General features: G+C 41.2%; 1 protein-coding gene across 5 annotated transcripts; it reads right to left on the bottom strand.

The window, feature by feature from the left end:
• Positions 1-1,010: 1,010 nt before the first annotated feature.
• LOC311121239 (ATP-binding cassette sub-family D member 3-like) lies at positions 1,011-27,876 on the bottom strand. 5 transcript variants are annotated; one of them, XR_014612246.1, is made up of 21 exons: positions 27,713-27,876; positions 25,831-25,867; positions 25,634-25,735; positions 22,526-22,614; positions 21,006-21,075; positions 20,082-20,179; positions 11,275-11,398; positions 10,973-11,029; positions 10,695-10,837; positions 10,387-10,456; positions 10,180-10,249; positions 9,749-9,938; positions 9,358-9,522; positions 9,141-9,204; positions 8,289-8,366; positions 8,079-8,144; positions 5,898-6,107; positions 4,748-4,852; positions 2,990-3,046; positions 1,692-2,684; positions 1,011-1,646 (listed from the first exon to the last, which is right to left on the bottom strand). XR_014612246.1 is itself a non-coding variant. In XM_084195754.1 (20 exons), exons 1-20 carry the CDS (start codon positions 27,820-27,822, stop codon positions 2,607-2,609), a joined length of 1,983 nt encoding a protein of 660 aa, XP_084051880.1. In that variant the 5' UTR covers positions 27,823-27,876; the 3' UTR covers positions 1,011-2,606. The 5 variants fall into 5 exon arrangements, 1 of the variants encoding a protein (XP_084051880.1); XR_014612247.1 differs by having other exon boundaries at positions 1,011-1,705; positions 1,753-2,684; XR_014612248.1 differs by having other exon boundaries at positions 1,011-1,827; positions 1,875-2,684.

The raw sequence follows: 27,876 nt of genomic DNA, 5'->3' as shown, positions 1-27,876 counted from the left end.
CTTATCCAGAGCGCATACATTTACATACTGGCTCCCTGTGGGAATCGAACCCACAACCCTGGCGTTGCAAGCGCCATGCTCTACCAACCGAGCCACACCTACCTACCTTTCACATTGTGTTACTTTCTATGTGATACTAAATCCTTTAAGGATTTTAAGGACATAAAACCAGAAGCCCACTAAACACGGTCAGCACAACGTTTTGGAACGCTCAGATAGAAATAGGTCATGTAGGACAAACAGCTAGAACAAGGAATCACGTTGGCTCTATTCACGGCGATCACGTGGACTCTATTCACGGCGATCACGTGGGCTCTATTCACGGCGATCACGTGGGCTCTATTCACGGCGATCACGTGGGCTCTATTCACGGCGATCACGTGGGCTCTATTCACGGCGATCACGTGGGCTCTATTCACGGCGATCACGTGGGCTCTATTCACGGCGATCACGTGGGCTCTATTCACGGCGATCACGTGGGCTCTATTCACAGCGATCACGTTGGCTCTATTCACGGCGATCACGTGGGCTCTATTCACAGTGATCACGTGGGCTCTATTCACGGCGATCACGTGGGCTCTATTCACGGCGATCACGTGGGCTCTATTCACGGCGATCACGTTGGCTCTATTCACGGCGATCACGTTGGCTCTATTCACGGCGATCACGTGGGCTCTATTCACGGCGATCACGTTGGCTCTATTCACGGCGATCACGTTGGCTCTATTCACGGCGATCACGTTGGCTCTATTCACGGCGATCACGTGGGCTCTATTCACGGCGATCACGTTGGCTCTATTCACGGCGATCACGTGGGCTCTATTCACGGCGATCACGTTGGCTCTATTCACGGCGATCACGTGGGCTCTATTCACGGCGATCACGTTGGCTCTATTCACGGCGATCACGTGGGCTCTATTCACGGCGATCACGTGGGCTCTATTCGATCTGCAACGTTCAACAACATTTTGGCAACTGAAAGTGTCCCTGTGGTAATAAACACACTCCAGTCCAGTCTCTGTTTTAATGAAAATGCATTGTTCGTACAGTTTTATTGCAGGCACATGCACTTAAAGAGTCAAGTCACTATATTACAGTCCCTCGCCTATATAACTATGAGTTTTACAGAGCCTGTTTCTTTACAGTTCATTTCTAAAATGGACGAACAATATTGTTACAGTCAGTATATTACACTGATAAGAGGCAACTGTTGGGTAGTAGTTACTGCTGTGGTAAAGAAATAAGCCTTCTGGGGTCTATTACACTGCACCATCCTGATCCGAGGAAGAGCAACAGTACAAACAGATCAGTGACCAGGAAATGAAAGGCCTTGATAGACTAGCCTGGTCCCAGACAGTACAAACAGATCAGGGACCAGGAAATGAAAGGCCTTGATAGACTAGCCTGGTCCTAGACAGTACAAACAGATCAGGGACCAGGAAATGAAAGGCCTTGATAGACTAGCCTGGTCCCAGACAGTACAAACAGATCAGGGACCAGGCTAGGAAAGGCCTTGATAGACTAGCCTGGTCCTAGACAGTACAAACAGATCAGGGACCAGGAAATGAAAGGCCTTGATAGACTAGCCTGGTCCTAGACAGTACAAAGATCAGGGACCAGGAAATGAAAGGCCTTGATAGACTAGCCTGGTCCTAGACAGTACAAAGATCAGGGACCAGGAAATGAAAGGCCTTGATAGACTAGCCTGGTCCCAGACAGTACAAACAGATCAGGGACCAGGCTAGGAAAGGCCTTGATAGACTAGCCTGGTCCCAGACAGTACAAACAGATCAGGGACCAGGAAATGAAAGGCCTTGATAGACTAGCCTGGTCCCAGACAGTACAAACAGATCAGGGACCAGGCTAGGAAAGGCCTTGATAGACTAGCCTGGTCCCAGACAGTACAAACAGATCAGGGACCAGGAAATGAAAGGCCTTGATAGACTAGCCTGGTCCCAGACAGTACAAACAGATCAGTGACCAGGCTAGGAAAGGCCTTGATAGACTAGCCTGGTCCCAGACAGTACAAACAGATCAGGGACCAGGAAATGAAAGGCCTTGATAGACTAGCCTGGTCCCAGACAGTACAAACAGATCAGGGACCAGGCTAGGAAAGCACATGGAAGGACTTCACCACAATAGAGGAAACTAGCAGCTTAATTTGCATATTATACATGTACCTTAGAAAAAGACAAGATACCGATTATACTGTTACCTGCCCTCAGTGACTTATCTAAAGGACCACAAAACCATCACCTAGGCTCCATCTCCCTGTGTTAATTCATCAGATAAGAGTAATCTTAATTGTTACGAAACATGATTCAGTTCACAGTTGTATAACAAACATAATTCATCTGGATTGGATTAGCCCATTAATCTGCATGAGTTTGGACCATACATGACAAGTTATATACAATCACCGTGGACAAATGCTTTCTTGATCAGACTAACAAGATCTTTTAAATACGGCTTTGTCAAATGAATACAAACAAAAAAGGAGGTTACAATTGATTAAAAACAATAGTCTAGGTTTAGTTCAAAACTTGTTTTAAGTGCAGAATTAGTGGACACCTTCCTCTAGGACAAATGATGGTGCGCGTGTTCGTCTAGGAGCCAAACTCGATGGTCTCCTCGGTGATGGGTTTGAAGTCGTAGTTACCTCTCCCGTCCATGTGAAGGTAGTACTGGAGAAAATTACAAAAAACAAAAAATAGTCTCATTTCAGCCATCCAAACTTCTTGAATTATTAATCATGTGCAACACTGTGTTTTTTCCCAAACGGACATTCTGTACATCGTGCATGGCACACCAGGGGAACTTGAATAAACCCTTGTTTACATGACATAAATTAAACAAAATATACATATTTTGAAACTGCCAGAAAGAGTTTCCCACAATAATCTCCCAGAGCATTCCCAACAGTACATTGACACATCAGTAGCCACACATTCCCACGTCCCAGTGTTTCCAGAAAAGGTTGCGATCTTACCTCATGGTGTTTCCACAGAGACTTTCTGTGAGAGACAGTGAACAGACTGATGCCAACCTATAGAAACAAACCAGTCAGAGAACACATATGGAGCTACACACCAAAAGAACTAGATGAACCATGCTGAAGACTTAACTTGTATGTAGCGTGTATTATTATTTATTAAACTGGAGATTTATAAAAGATGGACTTAGAAGTAAGCACTCAGACATACAGTGCATTCGGAAAGTATTCAGACCCCTTGACTTTTTCCACATTTTGTAACGTTACAGCCTTTTCTAAAATTGATAAAACTGTTTATTCCCCCCTCATAAATCTACACACAATATCCCATAATAACAAATCAAAAACAGGTTTTTGAAATGTTTGCAAATTTATAGAAAATAAAAACAGAAATATTACATTTATATAAGTATTCAGACCCTTTACTCAGTACTTTGTTGAAGCACCTTTAGCAGAGATTACAGCCTTGAGTCTTCTCGGGTCTGATGCTACAAGCTTGACACACCTGTATTTGGGGAGTTTTTCCCATTCTTCTCTGCAGATCCTCTCAAGCTCTGTCAGGTTGGATGGGGAGCGTTGCTGCACAGCTATTTTCAGGTCTCTCCAGAGATGTTCGATTGGGTTCAAGTCCAGGCTCTGTCTGGGCCACTCAAGGACATTCAGAGACTTGTCACAAAGCCACTCCTGCGCTGTCTTGGCTGTGTGCTTAGGGTCGTTGTCCTGTTGGAAGGTGAACCTTCACCCCAGTCTGAGGTCCTGAGCGCTCTGGAGCAGGTTTTCATCAAGGATCTTTCTGCACTTTGCTCTGTTCATCTTTCCCTCGATCCTGACTAGTCTCCCAATCACTGCCGCTGAAACACATCTTGTTTCTCATGGTCTGAGAGTCTTTAGGTGCCTTTTGGCAAACTCCAAGCGGGCTGTCATGTGCCTTTTACTGAGGAGTGGCTTCCGTCTGGCCACTCTACCATAAAGGCCTGATTGGTGGAGTGCTGCAGAGATGGTTGTCCTTCTGGAAGGTTCTCCCATCTCCACAGAGGAACTCTGGAGCTCTGTCAGAGTGACCATCGGGTTCTTGGTCACCTCCCTGACCAAGGCCCTTCTCCCCTGATTGCTCAGTTTGGCTAGGTGGCCAGATTTAGGAAGAATATTGGTGGTTCCAAACTTCCTCCATTTAAGAATGATGGAGGCCACTGTGTTCTTGGGGACCTTCAATGCTGCAGACATTTTTTGGTACCCTTCCCCAGATCTGTGCCTTGACCCAATCCTGTCTCGGAGCTCTACGGAGAATTCCTTCGACCTCATGACTTGGTTTTTGCTCTGACATGCACTGTCAACTGTGGGACCTTATATAGACAGGTGTGTGCCTTTCCCAATCATGTCCAATCAATTGAATTTACCACAGGTGGACTCCAATCAAGTTGTAGAAACATCTCAAGGATGATCCATGGAAACAGGATGCACCGGAGCTCAATTTTGAGTCACATAGCAAAGGGTCTGAATACTTATGTAAATAAGGTATTTCAGTTTTTTATTTTTAATACATTTGCTAAAAATTCTAAAAACCTGTATTTGATTTGTCATTATGGGGTATTGTGTGTAGATTGATGAGGGTAATTTAACAAAACATCCATTTTAGAATAAGGCTGTAACATAACAAAATGTGGAAAATGGGAAGGGGTCTGAATACTTTCCGAATGTACCATATAGCAGTACGTGCTAAGAGTCCAGGCTAAAAGGTTGGAGTGGTGTCCGTACCGTTCTGCAGTGGCTGTAGATGAAGTCCTCCACATCAACACTCACAGCACTGGTGCACTCATCCAGGATGGCAAACTGAGGCTTGTGGTAGAACAACCGGGCCATCTACAGACACACATGAAGCAGACCAAACAAAGTCAATGGCTGTGTCCCAAATCGGTCTTACCTACTGATACCCCCCGCAAAAAAAATTAAAAATAAATGGGCCTCAGGATCTCATCACGGTATTTATTTCTGTGCATTCAAATTGCCATCGATAAAATGCAATTGTGTTCGTTGTCCGTAGCTTATGCCTGCCCATACCATAACCCCACCGCCACCATGGGGCACTCTGTTCACAACGTTGACATCAGCAAACCACTCGCCCACACGACGCTATACACGTGGTCTGCGGTTGAGGCCAGTTGGATCTACTGCCAAATTCTCTAAAACAACATTGGAGGCAGCTTATGGTAGAGAAATGAACATTACATTCTCTGGCAACAGCTCTGGTGGACATTCTTGCAGTCAGCATGCCAAATTCACGCTCCCTGAAAACTTGAGACATCTGTGGAATTGTGTATGTGACAAAACTGCACATTTTAGATTGGCCTTTTATTGTCCCCAGCACAAGGCGCACCTGTGTGATTTAATTAGCTTCTTGATATGCCACACCTGTCAGGTGGATTGATTATCTTGGCAAAGGAGAAGTGCTTACTAACAGGGAAGTAAACAAATCTGTGCCAAACAATTATGAAAAATACGCTTTTTGTGCGTATGGAAAATCTCTGGGATCTTTAATTTCAGCTCATGAATCATGGGACCAACACTTTACATGCTGCGTTTATATTTTTGTTCAGTGTACATACTCAGTACTACATACTAGTTAGTTTAGTCTAATTAGCAACATATACTAGGCTCATCCTGACATTTAAAGCATACTACATTTTTGAAATTTCACATACTATAAAACGTTCCATTTTCATATACCCTAAATGCCTACTATTTAGAAGGCCAGTATGGGTTTCACTCTGTGATAACGTGATGATATGAGTGTGTGAACTAATGGATGGAAAATGTATCTCCAATGAGGTATGAGAAACCATTTTGATTGTAAAAAAACAAACAAAAAGAAAAATATTCCATTCAGGAAGAAGTATTCCTCTCTTACCGCCATCCTCTGCTTCTCTCCTCCACTGAGGACGTCCATCCAGTCCTGCACGGTGTCCCAGGTCCCCTCTCTGTCCAGGATGTGACCCAGCTGGACGTTGTCCAGGTACTCCTTCAGCACCTGGTCAGTGATGCCTTTCCTCTTCTGCTCCTCATAGGTGTCGGGGTAGATCACCTGATCCCTCAGCGTGCCAAGGGTCATGTACGGTCGCTACAATAGGATTCAATAGGTCAAAAGGTCATGTAGGGTCTTGTACAATAAGATGGAAGAGGTCAGGGGTCATGGAGGGTCTCTACAATGAGATGTAACAGACTTACAGTAGAGCCGATATGGCTGCCAATTAGCCAAAACATGGAATAGAACATGTAATGGGGTGTAACGGTTCACCAAACCCACAGTTCGGCACGTATTGCGTTTTTGGGTTCACGGTTCGGCTTCGGTACAGCGGGAAAATTAAATGCCATTCACGATGTTCGGCGTTCACAATGTTCCTTGCATCGTCTGTTTTGACAGGTTTCATTTGTTGGGCTTCTCAAGTTCACACTCTGATGCTGCGTTTGCAACCATGTGGGAATTGACCAGTTGTGAAGTCGTAAATACCAGTTGGATGCATTCATGTGATTTGAACACGTTGAGAAACACCGATTGGCTAATGGCCAACAAGCTGTGTCACCATAAACTAAAAGTACGGCTACCATGCTTGTAAACTAATTATAGAGTTAAAAAAACATATGAATAGATTGCTTTTTATAAATATTGTGTTGTTGCATTTAACTGCCGAAAAAGCTGTTATAAAGGCCATTTCCTTAGTAGGTGATGTCAGAGGTCACCATGTGGGAGAAGTGCATTATCTTGATCATAGTCAGTTTCCCACTAGTAATTACCAGTTGGAGGGCCGTTCAAGTGGATTTTTCCCAGTCGCATGTGGTAAATTCCCACTTCTATCGTGGTTATGAACGCACCATGACACTGCCTCCTTCAGTGCCAGATGTGACTCTCATAATGGGGGGCGTGTCTGTAGCGCGGTACATCTCCCAGTCTGGGGTAATGTGACGGGCTGTCACTGTTAAGTAAGCGCAACACGGGATGCATTGGGCCAATTCATTGAACATTTTGGCTTTGGCCTGCTTATATAGAGCGGTTACATTTACATTTACGTCATTTAGCAGACGCTCTTATCCAGAGCGACTTACAGTTAGTGAATACATATTTCTTTATACTGGCCCCCCGTGGGAATCGAACCCACAACCCTGGCGTTGCAAACGCCATGCTCTATCAACTGAGCTACATCCCTGCCGGCCATTCCCTCCCCTACCCTGGACGACGCTGGGCCAATTGTGCGCCGCCCATGAGTCTCCCGGTCGCGGCCGGCTGCGACAGAGCCTGGATTCGAACCAGGATCTCTAGTGGCACAGTTAGCACTGCGATGCAGTGCCTTAGACCACTGTGCCACTCAGGAGTACAACATGGCTCGAGCTCTTGCACGAGGTGCTGAAACCCCGTATTCTCAACCACTGAAAATGGGCGCCTTTCCACGGCTATAAAAACCAAAGAAATATAAACCTAGCCTACCGCTATCGCTCTTGGAATTTCTTTGGCCCGGTCAGAATTAGCTGCCAAGGGCTGCCTGAACGCAGAGGGGAGACGATGTTGTGTTGTAGTTGTTTCTTTGTGTTTCCGTCTCGCTCCGGTATACTGGGATGATGTCTGCGTAAATGTGTCAACATATTTGTGGTTGTTGGCGGCTGCATAGGCTATTCTTGTTGAGCGTGGCTATTTCATCCACAATTCTGTCCATCGCCGTTGTAATCTGGGAAGCCAAAATGTTTCTAAACTGGACATTTAAAAAACGAAGATGGAGGATCCTCCAATTCTGGTTTATCGACCCCACCACTCGCCATCGTACGGAACTACTTCCCGGCTGCGCCTCACAAAAGGGCAGTTTGAAATGTGCCAATTAAAGATTAGAATTTTGATAATGTGCACATATGGTGTAGTTGTTTAAACGGAAAAGCTTGAAATGTTTTTTTTCAGCTACGTTTTACTCAAGAGGCATAGGCCTACAATGCATTCGGGTTTACAGTGCGGACCAAACTGAGGTTCCGTACCGAACGGTTCGGTACGAATACGTTACATCCCTAATTGGTAATATAAAATACTCAAAGGTGTCCATTTAGTTACCTGAGGAACGTAGAAGAGCTTCCCTCTCTCAGGCTTGGTCAGCTGTCCTCCAAACAGGGGCCATAGCTATGGAGAGACACATGACGTTACCTCGAGGGCCTACTCTGTTAAGTTACTTCAACCAAAATTTTTGACTTTGTTGCAGTACTTTCATTCCCACAGGCACAGTCATATCAATATAAATGTAACATAAAACGGAACATTCTTCACCTCTCCCAGTACTCTGAAGAGTGAACTCTTGCCACAGCCATTGGGCCCACACACTAACACGTTGGTACCAGACCTCACCTGGAGAGGGGGGGGGGGGGGGGGGGGGGAAGAAAGAAAGAAAGACAGAAAGAAAGACAAAGAAATAAAGAAAAGAAAGAAAGAAAGAAAGAGCGAGAGAGAGAATAACATTGTAACATCCAACGTGGCCCTTTCGAACGTCAACAATGCTTCAATATCACTCATTAAAATCAAAGTGGTTTGAACAGTCCCGACTTTAAAATACGAATGTACTTTATGTCAAACTGACTGAATGACTAAACTAGTTGCACACATTCATTAGAGAGGGACTCCACAGTCATGGTAGCTTTAACGATCTGATAACACATTCATTAGAGAGGGACTCCACAGTCATGGTAGCTTTAACGATCTGATAACACATTCATTAGAGAGGGACTCCACAGTCATGGTAGCTTTAACGATCTGATAACACATTCATTAGAGAGGGACTCCACAGTCATGGTAGCTTTAACGATCTGATAACACATTCATTAGAGAGGGACTCCACAGTCATGGTAGCTTTAACGATCTGATAACACATTAATTAGAGAGGGACTCCACAGTCATGGTAGCTTTAACGATCTGATAACACATTAATTAGAGAGGGACTCCACAGTCATGGTAGCTTTAACGATCTGATAACACATTCATTAGAGAGGGACTCCACATTCATGGTAGCCTTAACGATCTGATAACACACAGGTTTATCTAGCTAAATTGATGTTCTCAGTGAGAGTAACCAGGATAAAGAAAAAGTTAAATAAAAGATATTAAAGGAAAGAAAGTGATGCCTACTTCAAAGCTCAGGTCCTTGATCAGGACATCTCCATTGGGTGTTGCTAGTGGTGTGTGTTCAAACCTGCAACACCAAGACATTCTTACTGACCATTCATCCTCAGACCTCAGGAAACCTATTGGCCGTGGACAACTTCGGTGAGGTAAACATATTTAAAGGAGATTTTATGCAGCCAATATTATGTACAGAAATGCACTGAGGCTTTGTCACACATACTTGATGATGTGGTCTACGTTGATGATCCGTCCGCTGCCCGGGACCAGCGGGACTCTTTCTACAGCTTCTGATTCCTTGTCCTGATGAGACACCATGGTGCGCTCGTACTTCCCAGAGTTCAGTTCCTTCAGGACCTTTATGAGCTCAGTGATACGCATGGTGAACCTAAGAGAAGAAGGGAGACCGGCCTAGCTCAGAAGACCTCCTACCCAAAGCACTAGGGAGAGAAAGCATGGAGAGCACTGACGGCAGAGCAAAGTGAAGTCACGGCAAGATGGGATTCACGGGATGGTCTCTGGCTGGAGTAGGCTACTACTTTAGAATTATAATGGAATTGAATCAATTCAATTGAATACGTGATCGGAGTGTTTTGGGAAGAGTGAAGTCTCACCCAGAGAGCCTGGTCATCTCTCGCCCAGCCAGTACGATCCTTCCCAGAGCCTGGGACATTCTCAGCAGCATCCTGCCACTCTGGTAGTAGTCTTCCAACAGCTCAGGTTGGCTGCTGTTCATGTGGCGGGGGTCGGCCAGGTTGAGGAAGGGCCGACTCACCACCAGGTAGCCCACCACAGTGGCTATGTCTGAGGGAGGAAGAGACCCGAGACCTGGGTTAGCATGGAGATCATGCATTGAACAATATTAATTTTGTCGCCTGGCCAATCAACTATAAAATGTGGCGGCTGGACAGCGGCAAGTTGGAGAAGTTCAGAAACCAACTGCCATTTCCAGACCGCTCTCTGGCATCAGATCTCTGGCTACGTAACTGAGGACATCATCATATATCATCATATTAATGTGTAGGGTTAAAACATTAGATCTTACACTTGGCGATCAGGCTGTCCACGAAGCCCATGGAGAAGCGGAAGAAGATGAACTTGTGCAAATGGTCGACCTGAGAAGACAGAAGGTATCACAGCATTATTAAAACACTTTTAAACTCCCAATCAGCAGTTTGTCCGTTGAGATGGAAGTGAACATGGAGATCTTTAATATACCTCGGACTGACACACACGACTAAACGGTACTTACCAGTTTCTTAAATGTTGAGTGAATCGTCTGTTTCTCTCTCATGTTCCCGTTGTAGAAGGCAATCTCCTCACTGAGACAAAACATTACATGTTTAACATCATTTAGTTCTCTTTTTTTTTTTTTTAAGAACTCACTCTATGACAGAGGTGATTTAACAAGTTTTCCTTCAAATAAAAAAAGCACTGTATTGCCAACCCATGATAAAGTCAGATCCAGGCCTTCACCTGTTGGTGATGAGTCGTGAGTCTTTACCTGTTGGTGATGAGTCGTGAGTCTTTACCTGTTGGTGATGAGTCGTGAGTCTTTACCTGTTGGTGATGAGTCGTGAGTTGACGTATCGGTACTCTCCCTCGTACCGCTGCTCGGTCACCGTCATCTTACCGATGGGCCTCCGCAGTCTGGTCAGGAACAGGCCTGAGATCAGCAGGTAGGCCATCATACTCGCTGGGCCCTGAGGGGAAACGGTGACATCCCATCCAAGTTAATGCCAGTACATTCTATACTTGAAATATATTTGTATTTCAGTACATTCTAAAACTTGAATGGAATCCATTGGTTGCTTCTGGGAATCTGAGTTTATATTCACCTGGGCACCGATGGCAGACGTCAGCTTGAAGATGTACAGTCCAATGTCCAAGAGAGGCTAAAGGGGATATGCAGTACATTGTTTACATTTGACACTATGTAGGCCTACCTGGTGAATAGCAGCTTTCAGCAATAGTATCATTTACACATAAAGTTAATGTTAGACTAAGGTGTACTACAACAACTATACAAATTGGTACCGGACACCTTGGAACCACACACACACAAGAAGGTATAGACGAGAAGGTATACTTTGGTCTTAAACAGCAGTAAACACGACGGTTTAGGAGCGCTCTACTGTACCTTGCTGAGATTGGAGTAGAGGTCCACCACGCTGTTACAGAACCTCTCCACGTCCTGAGTCAGCAGCTGGTCGGCGTTAGCGATGCGGTTATCCAGGTTGCCCATTTTATAGTACGTGTATCCTCTGGGGATGACACACATGTTGAGTGACTTTATTTACAGACAGTAGATTGACTATTGGAATGCAGAGTAGATTGACTATTGGAATGTACAGTAGATTGACTATTGGAATGTACAGTAGATTGACTATTGGAATGTACAGTAGATTGACTATTGGAATGTACAGTAGATTGACTATTGGAATGTAGAGTAGATTGACTATTGGAATGTAGAGTAGATTGACTATTGGAATGTAGAGTAGATTGACTATTGGAATGTAGAGTAGATTGACTATTGGAATGCAGAGTAGATTGACTATTGGAATGTAGAGTAGATTGACTATTGGAATGTAGAGTAGATTGACTATTGGAATGTAGAGTAGATTGACTATTGGAATGTACAGTAGATTGACTATTGGAATGTAGAGTAGATTGACTATTGGAATGTACAGTAGATTGACTATTGGAATGTAGAGTAGATTGACTATTGGAATGTAGAGTAGATTGACTATTCAGTGTACAGTAGATTGACTATTCAGTGTACAGTAGATTGACTATTCAGTGTACAGTGGATTGACTATTCAGTGTACAGTAGATTGACTATTCAGTGTATAGTAGATTGACTATTGGAATGTAGAGTAGATTGACTATTGGAATGTACAGTAGATAGACTATTGGAATGTAGAGTAGATTGACTATTGGAATGTAGAGTAGATTGACTATTGGAATGTAGAGTAGATTGACTATTGGAATGTAGAGTAGATTGACTATTCAGTGTACAGTAGATTGACTATTCAGTGTACAGTAGATTGACTATTCAGTGTACAGTAGATTGACTATTCAGTGTACAGTAGATTGACTATTCAGTGTACAGTAGATTGACTATTGGAATGTAGAGTAGATAGACTATTGGAATGTAGAGTAGATTGACTATTGGAATGTAGAGTAGATTGACTATTGGAATGTACAGTAGATTGACTATTGGAATGTACAGTAGATTGACTATTGGAATGTAGAGTAGATTGACTATTGGAATGTAGAGTAGATTGACTATTGGAATGCAGAGTAGATTGACTATTGGAATGTACAGTAGATTGACTATTGGAATGTAGAGTAGATTGACTATTGGAATGCAGAGTAGATTGACTATTGGTAGATTGACTATTGGAATGTAGAGTAGATTGACTATTGGAATGTAGAGTAGATTGACTATTGGAATGTAGAGTAGATTGACTATTGGAATGCAGAGTAGATTGACTATTGGAATGTACAGTAGATCGACTATTGGAATGTACAGTAGATTGACTATTGGAATGTAGAGTAGATTGACTATTGGAATGTACAGTAGATTGACTATTGGAATGTAGAGTAGATTGACTATTGGAATGTAGAGTAGTTTGACTATTGGAATGTACAGTAGATTGACTATTGGAATGCAGAGTAGATTGACTATTGGAATGTACAGTAGATTGACTATTGGAATGTAGAGTAGATTGACTATTGGAATGCAGAGTAGATTGACTATTGGTAGATTGACTATTGGAATGTAGAGTAGATTGACTATTGGAATGTAGAGTAGATTGACTATTGGAATGTAGAGTAGATTGACTATTGGAATGCAGAGTAGATTGACTATTGGAATGTACAGTAGATCGACTATTGGAATGTACAGTAGATTGACTATTGGAATGTACAGTAGATTGACTATTGGAATGTACAGTAGATTGACTATTGGAATGTAGAGTAGATTGACTATTGGAATGCAGAGTAGATTGACTATTGGAATGTACAGTAGATTGACTATTGGAATGTAGAGTAGATTGACTATTGGAATGCAGAGTAGATTGACTATTCAGTGTACAGTAGATTGACTATTCAGTGTACAGTAGATTGACTATTCAGTGTACAGTGGATTGACTATTCAGTGTACAGTAGATTGACTATTCAGTGTACAGTAGATTGACTATTCAGTGTATAGTAGATTGACTATTGGAATGTAGAGTAGATTGACTATTGGAATGTACAGTAGATAGACTATTGGAATGTAGAGTAGATTGACTATTGGAATGTAGAGTAGATTGACTATTGGAATGTACAGTAGATTGACTATTGGAATGTAGAGTAGATTGACTATTGGAATGTAGAGTAGTTTGACTATTGGAATGTACAGTAGATTGACTATTGGAATGCAGAGTAGATTGACTATTGGAATGTACAGTAGATTGACTATTGGAATGTAGAGTAGATTGACTATTGGAATGCAGAGTAGATTGACTATTGGTAGATTGACTATTGGAATGTAGAGTAGATTGACTATTGGAATGTAGAGTAGATTGACTATTGGAATGTAGAGTAGATTGACTATTGGAATGCAGAGTAGATTGACTATTGGAATGTACAGTAGATCGACTATTGGAATGTACAGTAGATTGACTATTGGAATGTACAGTAGATTGACTATTGGAATGTACAGTAGATTGACTATTGGAATGTAGAGTAGATTGACTATTGGAATGTAGAGTAGTTTGACTATTGGAATGTACAGTAGATTGACTATTGGAATGCAGAGTAGATTGACTATTGGAATGTACAGTAGATTGACTATTGGAATGTAGAGTAGATTGACTATTGGAATGCAGAGTAGATTGACTATTCAGTGTACAGTAGATTGACTATTCAGTGTACAGTAGATTGACTATTCAGTGTACAGTGGATTGACTATTCAGTGTACAGTAGATTGACTATTCAGTGTACAGTAGATTGACTATTCAGTGTATAGTAGATTGACTATTGGAATGTAGAGTAGATTGACTATTGGAATGTACAGTAGATAGACTATTGGAATGTAGAGTAGATTGACTATTGGAATGTAGAGTAGATTGACTATTGGAATGTAGAGTAGATTGACTATTGGAATGTAGAGTAGATTGACTATTGGAATGTAGAGTAGATCGACTATTCAGTGTACAGTAGATTGACTATTCAGTGTACAGTAGATTGACTATTCAGTGTACAGTAGATTGACTATTCAGTGTACAGTAGATTGACTATTCAGTGTACAGTAGATTGACTATTCAGTGTACAGTAGATTGACTATTCAGTGTACAGTAGATTGACTATTGGAATGTAGAGTAGATAGACTATTGGAATGTAGAGTAGATTGACTATTGGAATGTAGAGTAGATTGACTATTGGAATGTACAGTAGATTGACTATTGGAATGTACAGTAGATTGACTATTGGAATGTAGAGTAGATTGACTATTGGAATGTAGAGTAGATTGACTATTGGAATGCAGAGTAGATTGACTATTGGAATGTACAGTAGATTGACTATTGGAATGTAGAGTAGATTGACTATTGGAATGCAGAGTAGATTGACTATTGGTAGATTGACTATTGGAATGTAGAGTAGATTGACTATTGGAATGTAGAGTAGATTGACTATTGGAATGTAGAGTAGATTGACTATTGGAATGCAGAGTAGATTGACTATTGGAATGTACAGTAGATCGACTATTGGAATGTACAGTAGATTGACTATTGGAATGTAGAGTAGATTGACTATTGGAATGTACAGTAGATTGACTATTGGAATGTAGAGTAGATTGACTATTGGAATGTAGAGTAGTTTGACTATTGGAATGTACAGTAGATTGACTATTGGAATGCAGAGTAGATTGACTATTGGAATGTACAGTAGATTGACTATTGGAATGTAGAGTAGATTGACTATTGGAATGCAGAGTAGATTGACTATTGGTAGATTGACTATTGGAATGTAGAGTAGATTGACTATTGGAATGTAGAGTAGATTGACTATTGGAATGTAGAGTAGATTGACTATTGGAATGCAGAGTAGATTGACTATTGGAATGTACAGTAGATCGACTATTGGAATGTACAGTAGATTGACTATTGAAATGTAGAGTAGATTGACTATTGGAATGTACAGTAAATTGACTATTGGAATGTAGAGTAGATTGACTATTGGAATGTAGAGTAGTTTGACTATTGGAATGTACAGTAGATTGACTATTGGAATGCAGAGTAGATTGACTATTGGAATGTACAGTAGATTGACTATTGGAATGTAGAGTAGATTGACTATTGGAATGCAGAGTAGATTGACTATTCAGTGTACAGTAGATTGACTATTCAGTGTACAGTAGATTGACTATTCAGTGTACAGTGGATTGACTATTCAGTGTACAGTAGATTGACTATTCAGTGTACAGTAGATTGACTATTCAGTGTATAGTAGATTGACTATTGGAATGTAGAGTAGATTGACTATTGGAATGTACAGTAGATAGACTATTGGAATGTAGAGTAGATTGACTATTGGAATGTAGAGTAGATTGACTATTGGAATGTAGAGTAGATTGACTATTGGAATGTAGAGTAGATTGACTATTCAGTGTACAGTAGATTGACTATTCAGTGTACAGTAGATTGACTATTCAGTGTACAGTAGATTGACTATTCAGTGTACAGTAGATTGACTATTCAGTGTACAGTAGATTGACTATTCAGTGTACAGTAGATTGACTATTCAGTGTACAGTAGATTGACTATTGGAATGTAGAGTAGATAGACTATTGGAATGTAGAGTAGATAGACTATTGGAATGTAGAGTAGATAGACTATTGGAATGTAGAGTAGATTGACTATTGGAATGTACAGTAGATTGACTATTGGAATGTACAGTAGATTGACTACTGGAATGTAGAGTAGATTGACTATTGGAATGTAGAGTAGATTGACTATTGGAATGCAGAGTAGATTGACTATTGGAATGTACAGTAGATTGACTATTGGAATGTAGAGTAGATTGACTATTGGAATGCAGAGTAGATTGACTATTGGTAGATTGACTATTGGAATGTAGAGTAGATTGACTATTGGAATGTAGAGTAGATTGACTATTGGAATGTAGAGTAGATTGACTATTGGAATGCAGAGTAGATTGACTATTGGAATGTACAGTAGATCGACTATTGGAATGTACAGTAGATTGACTATTGGAATGTAGAGTAGATTGACTATTGGAATGTACAGTAGATTGACTATTGGAATGTAGAGTAGATTGACTATTGGAATGTAGAGTAGTTTGACTATTGGAATGTACAGTAGATTGACTATTGGAATGCAGAGTAGATTGACTATTGGAATGTACAGTAGATTGACTATTGGAATGTAGAGTAGATTGACTATTGGAATGTAGAGTAGATTGACTATTGGAATGCAGAGTAGATTGACTATTGGAATGTACAGTAGATCGACTATTGGAATGTACAGTAGATTGACTATTGGAATGTAGAGTAGATTGACTATTGGAATGTACAGTAGATTGACTATTGGAATGTAGAGTAGATTGACTATTGGAATGTAGAGTAGTTTGACTATTGGAATGTACAGTAGATTGACTATTGGAATGCAGAGTAGATTGACTATTGGAATGTACAGTAGATTGACTATTGGAATGTAGAGTAGATTGACTATTGGAATGCAGAGTAGATTGACTATTGGAATGTAGAGTAGATTGACTATTGGAATGTAGAGTAGATTGACTATTGGAATGTACAGTAGATTGACTATTGGAATGTAGAGTAGATTGACTATTGGAATGTAGAGTAGATTGACTATTTAGTGTACAGTAGATTGACTATTCGGTGTACAGTAGATTGACTATTCAGTGTACAGTAGATTGACTATTCAGTGTACAGTAGATTGACTATTCAGTGTACAGTAGATTGACTATTGGAATGTAGAGTAGATTGACTATTTAGTGTACAGTAGATTGACTATTCAGTGTACAGTAGATTGACTATTGGAATGTAGAGTAGATAGACTATTGGAATGTACAGTAGATAGACTATTGGAATGTAGAGTAGATTGACTATTGGAATGTAGAGTAGATTGACTATTCAGTGTACAGTAGATTGACTATTCAGTGTACAATAGATTGACTATTCAGTGTACAGTAGATTGACTATTCAGTGTACAATAGATTGACTATTCAGTGTACAGTAGATTGACTATTCAGTGTACAGTAGATTGACTATTCAGTGTACAATGGATTGACTATTCAGTGTACAATAGATTGACTATTCAGTGTACAATAGATTGACTATTCAGTGTACAGTAGATTGACTATTCAGTGTACAGTAGATTGACTATTCAGTGTACAGTAGATTGACTATTCAGTGTACAGTAGATTGACTATTGGAATGTAGAGTAGATTGACTATTGGAATGTACAGTAGATAGACTATTGGAATGTAGAGTAGATTGACTATTGGAATGTAGAGTAGATTGACTATTGGAATGTAGAGTAGATTGACTATTGTTAGATTGACTATTGGAATGCAGAGTAGATTGACTATTGGTAGATTGACTATTGGAATGTACAGTAGATTGACTATTGGAATGTACAGTAGATTGACTATTCAGTGTACAGTAGATTGACAATTCAGTGTACAGTAGATTGACTATTCAGTGTACAGTAGATTGACTATTCAGTGTACAGTAGATTGACTATTCAGTGTACAGTAGATTGACTATTGGAATGTACAGTAGATTGACTATTCAGTGTACAGTAGATTGACTATTCAGTGTACAATAGATTGACTATTCAGTGTACAATAGATTGACTATTCAGTGTACAATAGATTGACTATTCAGTGTACAATAGATTGACTATTCAGTGTACAGTAGATTGACTATTCAGTGTACAGTAGATTGACTATTCAGTGTACAGTAGATTGACTATTCAGTGTACAGTAGATTGACTATTGGAATGTAGAGTAGATTGACTATTGGAATGTACAGTAGATAGACTATTGGAATGTAGAGTAGATTGACTATTGGAATGTAGAGTAGATTGACTATTGGAATGTAGAGTAGATTGACTATTGGAATGTAGAGTAGATTGACTATTGGTAGATTGACTATTGGAATGCAGAGTAGATTGACTATTGGTAGATTGACTATTGGAATGTACAGTAGATTGACTATTGGAATGTAGAGTAGATTGACTATTCAGTGTACAGTAGATTGACTATTCAGTGTACAGTAGATTGACTATTCAGTGTACAGTTGATTGACTATTCAGTGTACAGTAGATTGACTATTGGAATGTACAGTAGATTAACTATTCAGTGTACAGTAGATTGACTATTCAATGTACAGTAGATTGACTATTCAGTGTACAGTAGATTGACTATTCAGTGTACAGTAGATTGACTATTCAGTGTACAATAGATTGACTATTCAGTGTACAATAGATTGACTATTCAGTGTACAGTAGATTGACTATTCAGTGTACAGTAGATTGACTATTCAGTGTACAGTAGATTGACTATTGGAATGTAGAGTAGATTGACTATTGGAATGTACAGTAGATAGACTATTGGAATGTAGAGTAGATAGACTATTGGAATGTAGAGTAGATTGACTATTGGAATGTAGAGTAGATTGACTATTCAGTGTACAGTAGATTGACTATTTAGTGTACAGTAGATTGACTATTCAGTGTACAGTAGATGACTATTGGAATGCACATAATATTGACAATTAAACATACAGTATATTGACTATTGGAATGTACAGTATATTGACTATTGGAATGTACAGTATATTGACTATTGGAATGTACAGTATATTGACTATTGGAATGTACAGTATATTGACTATTGGAATGTACAGTAGATTGACTATTGGAATGTACAGTAGATTGACTATTAGAATGTACATGAAAAAGCCTGACATGAAGGTTATGAGAAGAGAGGCAGTAGACGGTACATTAGACGGTAGGCAGTGCAGTAGGCAGTGCAGTAGACAGTGCAGTAGGCAGTGCAGTAGACAGTGCAGTAGACAGTGCAGTAGACAGTGCAGTAGACAGTGCAGTAGGCAGTGCAGTAGACAGTGCAGTAGACAGTGCAGTAGGCAGTGCAGTAGACAGTGCAGTAGACAGTGCAGTAGGCAGTGCAGTAGACAGTGCAGTAGACAGTGCAGTAGACAGTGCAGTAGACAGTAGACAGTAGACAGTGCAGTAGACAGTGCAGTAGACAGTGCAGTAGACAGTGCAGTAGACAGTGCAGTAGGCAGTGCAGTAGACAGTAGACAGTGCAGTAGACAGTGCAGTAGACAGTGCAGTAGGCAGTGCAGTAGACAGTGCAGTAGACAGTGCAGTAGGCAGTGCAGTAGACAGTGCAGTAGACAGTGCAGTAGGCAGTGCAGTAGACAGTGCAGTAGACAGTGCAGTAGGCAGTGCAGTAGACAGTGCAGTAGACAGTGCAGTAGGCAGTGCAGTAGACAGTGCAGTAGACAGTGCAGTAGACAGTGCAGTAGACAGTGCAGTAGGCAGTGCAGTAGACAGTGCAGTAGACAGTGCAGTAGGCAGTGCAGTAGACAGTGCAGTAGACAGTGCAGTAGGCAGTGCAGTAGACAGTGCAGTAGACAGTGCAGTAGGCAGTGCAGTAGACAGTGCAGTAGGCAGTGCAGTAGACAGTGCAGTAGACAGTGCAGTAGACAGTGCAGTAGGCAGTGCAGTAGACAGTGCAGTAGACAGTGCAGTAGACAGTGCAGTAGACAGTGCAGTAGACAGTGCAGTAGACAGTGCAGTAGACAGTGCAGTAGACAGTGCAGTAGAGCTTAGACAGTGGAGTAGAAAGTAGACAGTGGAGTAGAAAGTAGACAGTGCTTACTTGAGGTACTCGTCGTAGAGGTGTTTGGTTAGCCGAACTCTGAACCTCAGCTTCAGCTCATTCAGACCCAGCTTCAGGAAGTTATTCACCAATGCAATCTGTCAGTCACAAAACGTGCACTTTACTATCAGCTCTTAAATCAAAACACAACCTACTGCTTAGCCTACTCTCCAAACACAGTACGCATGTGATGAAATCTGGATGTGTTCAATCCATGGGCAGAGGGACGGTTGAATACTAAGCATGCAGAGCAAATTAAATACCAGTTGTCTAGACGATAAGATACATTTTTACAGAATGTACACTACCGTTCAAAAGTTTGGGGTCACTTAGAAATGTCCTTGTTTTCGAAAGAAAAGCATTTTTTTTGTCCATTTAAAATAAGATCAAATTGATCAGAAATACAGTGTAGACATTGTTAATGTTGTAAATGGCTATTGTGCAGTAGACAGTGCAGTAGCCAGTGCAGTAGCCAGTGCAGTAGACAGTGCAGTAGGCAGTAGACAGTGCAGTAGACAGTGCAGTAGCCAGTGCAGTAGACAGTGCAGTAGACAGTGCAGTAGCCAGTGCAGTAGCCAGTGCAGTAGACAGTGCAGTAGCCAGTGCAGTAGGTGAGATGTAGTTATTGCTACATTATATTGGGAAGTGATAAGCTACAGTATAGAGGGAGATTAATAATAATATTATCATGTTAATAATATCAGGTCTCCTCTGAGAATTTACACCAAAAGAGAAATTAGGAAGTCTACTGGAGTCTTCGCTGTACAACTAACCAACTACTGTCATATGACATTTATATCATATATATATATATATATATATTAAATAAAAAGGTACAAAAAAATATATCAGAGTCAAATAGATCAACGGACATCTATAATCGAGTCAATATTGGATGCAATGAAATACCAAAAACACACTTACAAGTGGCATGACTTTGCAAAAGTTGAACAAGTAGTTCTTGAAGTCTGTGTTGGAGCGACCGATAATTGCACTGCAAACCAAAACATGCACAAGAACGAAGCAACTTGGTCAGTGAACGGAACACACAGATGGACAAGATATTGGCAGATGAATGAATTTCACCTGTAATGGCAGTGACTAGGTTCTAGCCTCAGTCAGATCTGTTTATGCTTCAGCCAATTCCCCTGCCATGACGGTCATAGTAATTGGAAAGGAAAAACCACCAACTCAAGCACATCCATAGCAGGTGACCAGGCTAGCAGTCATGGACAGTAGGAAGAAAGTAACAACCAAACACATTTAGATAGAGGACTTTGATCATTCCCCTTTACAGCCTAGCTAGTGTGTTGCTGTATTGACCATGAGATGTATGGAAGCAGAGGAGCTCTGACACGAGAGATTTCTGATTATACTGTAGTAGATTCATTGGCATTGGAATAACCAATCACAATTAGCCATAGTGGGTAAGTGTTATGACCTGAAGAGCCTAGTCATGTACCATGTTAAACGATCAGAAACATTAAAAACAAGTTATTGGTTTTATAGGTTTGAGTTCTGTGAAAAAACCCCACGTGGAGGAGAGTTACCCCAGGTATGACAGCAATGTAGGAATAAAAGTGCTTCTTGAACAGATTGATATCTCTGCTAATGATACCACTGTGGGAGATTGAAAGACAGCAATCAGTTCCTGCGCAGGAAAATACATATGATATGGGGCTGGTTTCCCAGAGCCAGAATAAGCCTCGTCCTGGACTAAAGAGCACTTTAAAAATGATTATCTCCATTGAACATGCGTCTTAGTCCAGTATTAGGCTGAATCTGTGTATGGGGAACCGGCCCATAATATTTTAACCGCCTTCAACACCACCACCAAACTCACTGGTCATCTAGCTATAGTGAAGAATCACAACTCACATGGCAAGTCAGTGTTCTAACCATAGAATTAGAACACTGTATTCTAATCGCAGTGATTCTAACCATAGAATTAGAACACTGTATTCTAATCGCAGTGATTCTAACCATAGAATTAGAACACTGTATTCTAATCGCAGTGATTCTAACCATAGAATTAGAACACTGTATTCTAATCGCAGTGATTCTAACCATAGAATTAGAACACTGTATTCTAATCGCAGTGATTCTAACCATAGAATTAGAACACTGTATTCTAATCGCAGTGATTCTAACCATAGAATCAGAACACTGTATTCTAATCGCAGTGATTCTAACCATAGAATTAGAACACTGTATTCTAATCGCAGTGATTCTAACCATAGAATTAGAACACTGTATTCTAATCGCAGTGATTCTAACCATAGAATTAGAACACTGTATTCTAATCGCAGTGATTCTAACCATAGAATTAGAACACTGTATTCTAATCGCAGTGATTCTAACCATAGAATTAGAACACTGTATTCTAATCGCAGTGATTCTAACCATAGAATTAGAACACTGTATTATATCTCAGTGATTCTGACCTTTCAATCATTGTTCCGTTCTGGATCATCCATACATCACAGTATGTCCTGGCCACCAGCATAGCAGCTATGAGGAGAAGGTATCCTGTCTGTGACAACAATGGAGGGAATAGAGAAGTGGTGCAGGACAGGTAGGGAACAGACAACACCAGATGAGCAAATCCATACAATGAAATACACAGATTAAACAATGCAATGGACAGTTCTTAAGCAAATCAACGTCAAGTTCTATTGTAAATCATTTGAGCAAACTAGATGAATGATTAATACAGGGAAGTTCAAATATAGAATAGACCTGTCCTTAACTAACAACATGACTGGTAGAATAGACCTGTCCTTAACTAACAACATGACTGGTAGAATAGACCTGTCCTTAACTAACAACATGACTGGTAGAATATACCTGTCCTTAACTAACAACATGACTGGTAGAATAGACCTGTCCTTAACTAACAACATGACTGGTAGAATAGACCTGTCCTTAACTAACAACATGACTGGTAGAATAGACCTGTCCTTAACTAACAACATGACTGGTAGAATAGACCTGTCCTTAACTAACAACATGACTGGTAGAATAGTCCTGTCCTTAACTAACAACATGACTGGTAGAATAGACCTGTCCTTAACTAACAACATGACTGGTAGAATAGACCTGTCCTTAACTAACAACATGACTGGTAGAATAGACCTGTCCTTAACTAACAACATGACTGGTAGAATAGACCTGTCCTTAACTAACAACATGACTGGTAGAATAGACCTGTCCTTAACTAACAACAGGTCTTTGTCATTTTAGAGTTCATTCAGTAGAGGATAAACTCTGATACACCCAACAGACCTTGGCTTATCAAACAAACTGGTCAGTATGCCAGGTCTATGTTTGGCCTTCTTAGGTGCTGTTCTAGAACACACAAGCTAAAGGCAATATTGTAGAACATGTCAGCTAGAACAACCTTTGTTAATGATCACACTTAATGACTGTCTGTTGAGGGACACGTGCACAGAGTAAGAGATAAGTTGTGGCGTAAAAGTGACGCAATGAAGGAGCATGGATCTATCTGTGCAAGACAAGGCCATCGCCGATTACCACAGAGACTACTTACTTCAAGGTTCAATGCTTATCATGTGGCCCTACAGAACACAACTTATCGGCCTAGGAAGTTCACCCATTTTTACATGTGGCCTTATTTTTCACTCTTTCGGTGCTTGTACTTGATCCCCCAAACCGTTTAAAATATATAAACTCAGCAAAAAAATAAAACTTCCTCTCACTGTCAACTGCGTTTATTTTCAGCAAACTTAACATGTGTAAATATTTGTATGAACATAACAAGATTCAACTGAGACAAACTGAACAAGTTCCACAGACATGTGACTAACAGAAATTGAATAATGTGTCCCTGAACAAAAGGGCGGGGGGTCAAAATCAAAAGTAACAGTCAGTATCTGGTGTGGCCACCAGCTGCATTAAGTACTGCAGTGCATCTCCTCCTCATGGACTGCACCAGATTTGCCAGTTCTTGCTGTGAGATGTTACCCCACTCTTCCACCAAGGCACCTGCAAGTTCCCAGACATTTCTGGGGGGGAATGGCCCTAGCCCTCACCCTCCGATCCAACAGGTCCCAGACGTGCTCAATGGGATTGAGATCCGGGCTCTTCGCTGGCCATGGCAGAACACTGACATTCCTGTCTTGCAGGAAATCCCACACAGAACGAGCAGTATGGCTGGTGGCATTGTCATGCTGGAGGGTCATGTCAGGATGAGGCTGCAGGAAGGGTACCACATGAGGGAGGAGGATGTCTTCCCTGTAACGCACAGCGTTGAGATTGCCTGCAATGCAACAGGCTCAGTCTGATGATGCTGTGACACACCGCCCCAGACCATGATGGACCCTCCACCTCCAAATCGATCCCGCTCCAGAGTACAGGCCTCGGTGTAACGCTCATTCCTTCGACGATAAACGCGAATCCGACCATCACCTCTGGTGAGACAAAACCGCGACTCGTCAGTGAAGAGCACTTTTTGCCAGTCCTGTCTGGTCCAGCGACGGTGGGTTTGTGTCCATAGGCGCCGTTGTTGCCAGTGATGTCTGGTGAGGACCTGCCTTACAACAGGCCTAAAAGCCCTCAGTCCAGCCTCTCTCAGCCTATTGCGGACAGTATGAGCACTAATGGAGTGATTGTGCATTCCTGGTGTAACTCGGGCAGTTGTTGTTGCCATCCTGTACCTGTCCCGCAGGTGTGATGTTGGGATGTACCGATCCTGTGCAGGTGTTGTTACACAGTCTGCCACTGTGAGGACGATCAGCTGTCCGTCCTGTCTCCCTGTAGCGCTGTCTTAAGCGTCTCACAGTACGGACATTGCAATTTATTGCCCTGGCCACATCTGCAGTCCTCATGCCTCCTTGCAGCATGCCTAAGTTTATATATATTTTGTTTCGTTACAGAGACTCTTCACGTCATTGACTACAATGGATTATGAAAATGTGTCTAAGCATGTTATAAAGCGCTCCAAAACACTTCAAACCAACTCATATCAAATCAGAATCTCATTCTGGATAATGTCTCTGCGCTCAATTGTTAAAAAACTAAATCCACTGTCCCATAAATCCATATTTCCATATTTTGGTTGTTGTTGTAAAACACATCATTCAAACATGGATTTATGGCACAGTGGGAAAAAAACAAAAAAAAAACATTTTGTGCAGAGACATTATCCTGAATGAGATTCTGATGTAATATGAGTTGGTTTGGAGTGTCTTTGAGCGTTTTATAACATGCTTAGACACATTTTCATAATGCATTGTCAATGGCAAGTGATTACTCAGCAAAATGTAACAACCAATTTGATGTAACAAACCAAAAATATCAAAACACTGTTTGGGGGATCAACTACAAGCACAGAAAGAGTGAAAATATAAGGCCACATGTTTAAAAAAAAAAAAAAAAAAAAGAAATAATGGGGGAACTTCCCTTTTAATAATATTATTCACACTACATAATAATGGACTTATAAAATGCCATTGGGAACTACTCTGATCTTGTTTTTGCTCAATATGTGACAATATTGTCTGTGACAACAATAACCCAACCACAACGCCCACCTCTTTGCAGAACCATCGAGGCACCATGATCCGGATGATCTTGCTGATTCTGAGGAAGAAGACATAGTCCACCGCCGCCCGGTCTTTCTTGGCCGCTTTGTCCTGCACAAATAGAGACAATGCAGGTGTCAGGGGACAAATGTGGCATGTAGTTGGACATTTTATACATTTGTTGATGCGTATGCTTGTATACTTACTTCATTGCTCAACACCAGTTCTGAGCCTCTTTTTTCACTGTAAAGTTTATATGGCACAGTCAGATACAATGTTTCAAGTAGACACCTGCAACATCATCAATGAACACAGTACGAAGGCAACATTGATTTAGTTTGATCATTATCATCATAAATCAAGTGTATGGGTGTGTAGGTTAAATGGAAAGAGGTCACGTGGAGTCTTGACACAGCATTTAACTTCAAATTTAATTGGCTATTCTTAAACAGTCCAAGGACCTTTCAAAATTCCATCAAGGGGCAGCAAGCTGCTAATAAGCAACATTGTATCATTTTTGAAAACTGACAGTGATGTCTTTGTAACATTGTTGCAATATTAGCCCTGATTAGCCAATGATATATATTAAGCCTAGTTGACTGACTGGGGCGCTGTTTTGAAACCACCACACAGCCATTTTGGTACTCATCCTCCATTGTAAAAAACATTCTGGAAATTATAGAAATGCATTTATTAATGTCTACATTCGTTTTTGACAAGTATATTCTATTACAGACACCTTATTGCATACTTAAAGTTATATTATGTGAACTGAACATTTAAAAAAATATATAAAAACATATTCCTCAAAGTACTTTTTTTTTATACTATGTTACTGTCCCCACTACAACAAAGACACTTAAATACACGTAATTTTGTCTTTAAAACATTTTATTGAAATACTGTAGAATTCCATTTATTCCTATGGAGGACCAGCCCGGTCACCCGTCATACAAGTCAGTATTTGATGTCCATCCAAGTCTGAGGACGTCTGGAGATTGTGGAAACCGGCCACTAGGGGCAACAGTGAGCTCTGTTACCTTCAACAAGGTTTCAGTTTTGCTAGGGCGTTGTGGACTGGACGGGGCGTTGTGGACAGGACGGGGCGTTGTGGACAGGACGGGGCGTTGTGGACAGGACGGGGCGTTGTGGACAGGACGGGGTGTTGTGGACAGGACGGGGCGTTGTGGACAGGACGGGGCGTTGTGGACTGGACGGGGCGTTGTGGACTGGACGGGGCGTTGTGGACTGGACGGGGCGTTGTGGACAGGACGGGGCGTTGTGGACTGGACGGGGCGTTGTGGACAGGACGGGGCGTTGTGGACAGGACGGGGCGTTGTGGACAGGGCGGAGCTGGGCTGGGCGTAAGCATCTGCCTCTGCTTCTGATTCCAAAGGTTGCAACCAGCGATAGCAAGTTGTTTTTGAGATATTTGTTTTAAGCCTATCCCAAACCTTAACCATTCAGAGTTAATGCCTAACCTTAAGATTTCAGAGTTAACGCCCAAACATAACCCTAACTTTACAAATGCTGAGTTAATGCCTAAACTTAACCTTAAAAACTTAGAAATTTGACGTGTGAGAAAGATGGATAAATGTCTAATTCTGATCTAAGACAGCTAGTTGGAAGGACTGCTCCTTCTGAGGAGTACCAAGATGGCTGCCGGTGGCATCAAAGTATCATTAAAATTACAAAACACTAGCAATCCAGGGTTCTTAAGCATGTGACAAATAAAATTTGATTTGATTTGATTAATACACATCATTGCGACTATCCCGCTGCACCGGGGTTTAAAGACCTCTATTGTTTGCTAATGAGAATGGAGATTAACATTGACAGAGATATAATAACACATACTTACTGCTACAACATGCGATATGCACAGTCATCAACCCCTGTTTCTTATTGATAACTGCGATATTATACAACTGCAATATCTCACTGACTTTCAGACTTTACACCCGTCAAACGGGACAGTGTTTCTTGGCTTGCTGGCCACAAGTTGTGTGACACAAGAACCCCTGGCAGTCTAGCTACGCACAATTAAAGTACAACGGAGATTCGATGATACTTTCTTCAGCAACATACCCGTTTGACTTGCCCCCTCTTCTTCTTTGCTTCAGGATGTATAAAACGAGTAGGACTCCACCGGCTATCGAAGAGTTTTTAGCTGTCAGGTATTTGCTGATGGCCGCCATATTACCTCCAGTAGCAGCGGATCAGTGCGCACCGACTAGCATGCTGGGTAGTGG

Source organism: Coregonus lavaretus (genome assembly GCF_964263955.1).
Source record: "Coregonus lavaretus genome assembly, contig: HAP1_SCAFFOLD_337, whole genome shotgun sequence".
Taxonomy (NCBI): Eukaryota; Metazoa; Chordata; class Actinopteri; order Salmoniformes; family Salmonidae; genus Coregonus; species Coregonus lavaretus.
This window is presented reverse-complemented; position numbering and strand designations above follow the sequence as displayed.

What these genes read in the sequence shown, in the direction of transcription:
- LOC311121239 (XM_084195754.1), bottom strand. Translation starts at nt 27,822, where the DNA reads ATGGCGGCCATCAGCAAATACCTGACAGCTAAAAACTCTTCGATAGCC. An exon ending in CTCGATGGTTCTGCAAAGAG is followed by an intron (nt 22,615 to 25,633) that starts GTGGGCGTTGTG and finishes TTGTTGTCACAG; the next exon opens with ACAGGATACCTTCTCCTCAT. An exon ending in CTCTACGACGAGTACCTCAA is followed by an intron (nt 11,399 to 20,081) that starts GTAAGCACTGTC and finishes TGTCATCCCCAG; the next exon opens with AGGATACACGTACTATAAAA.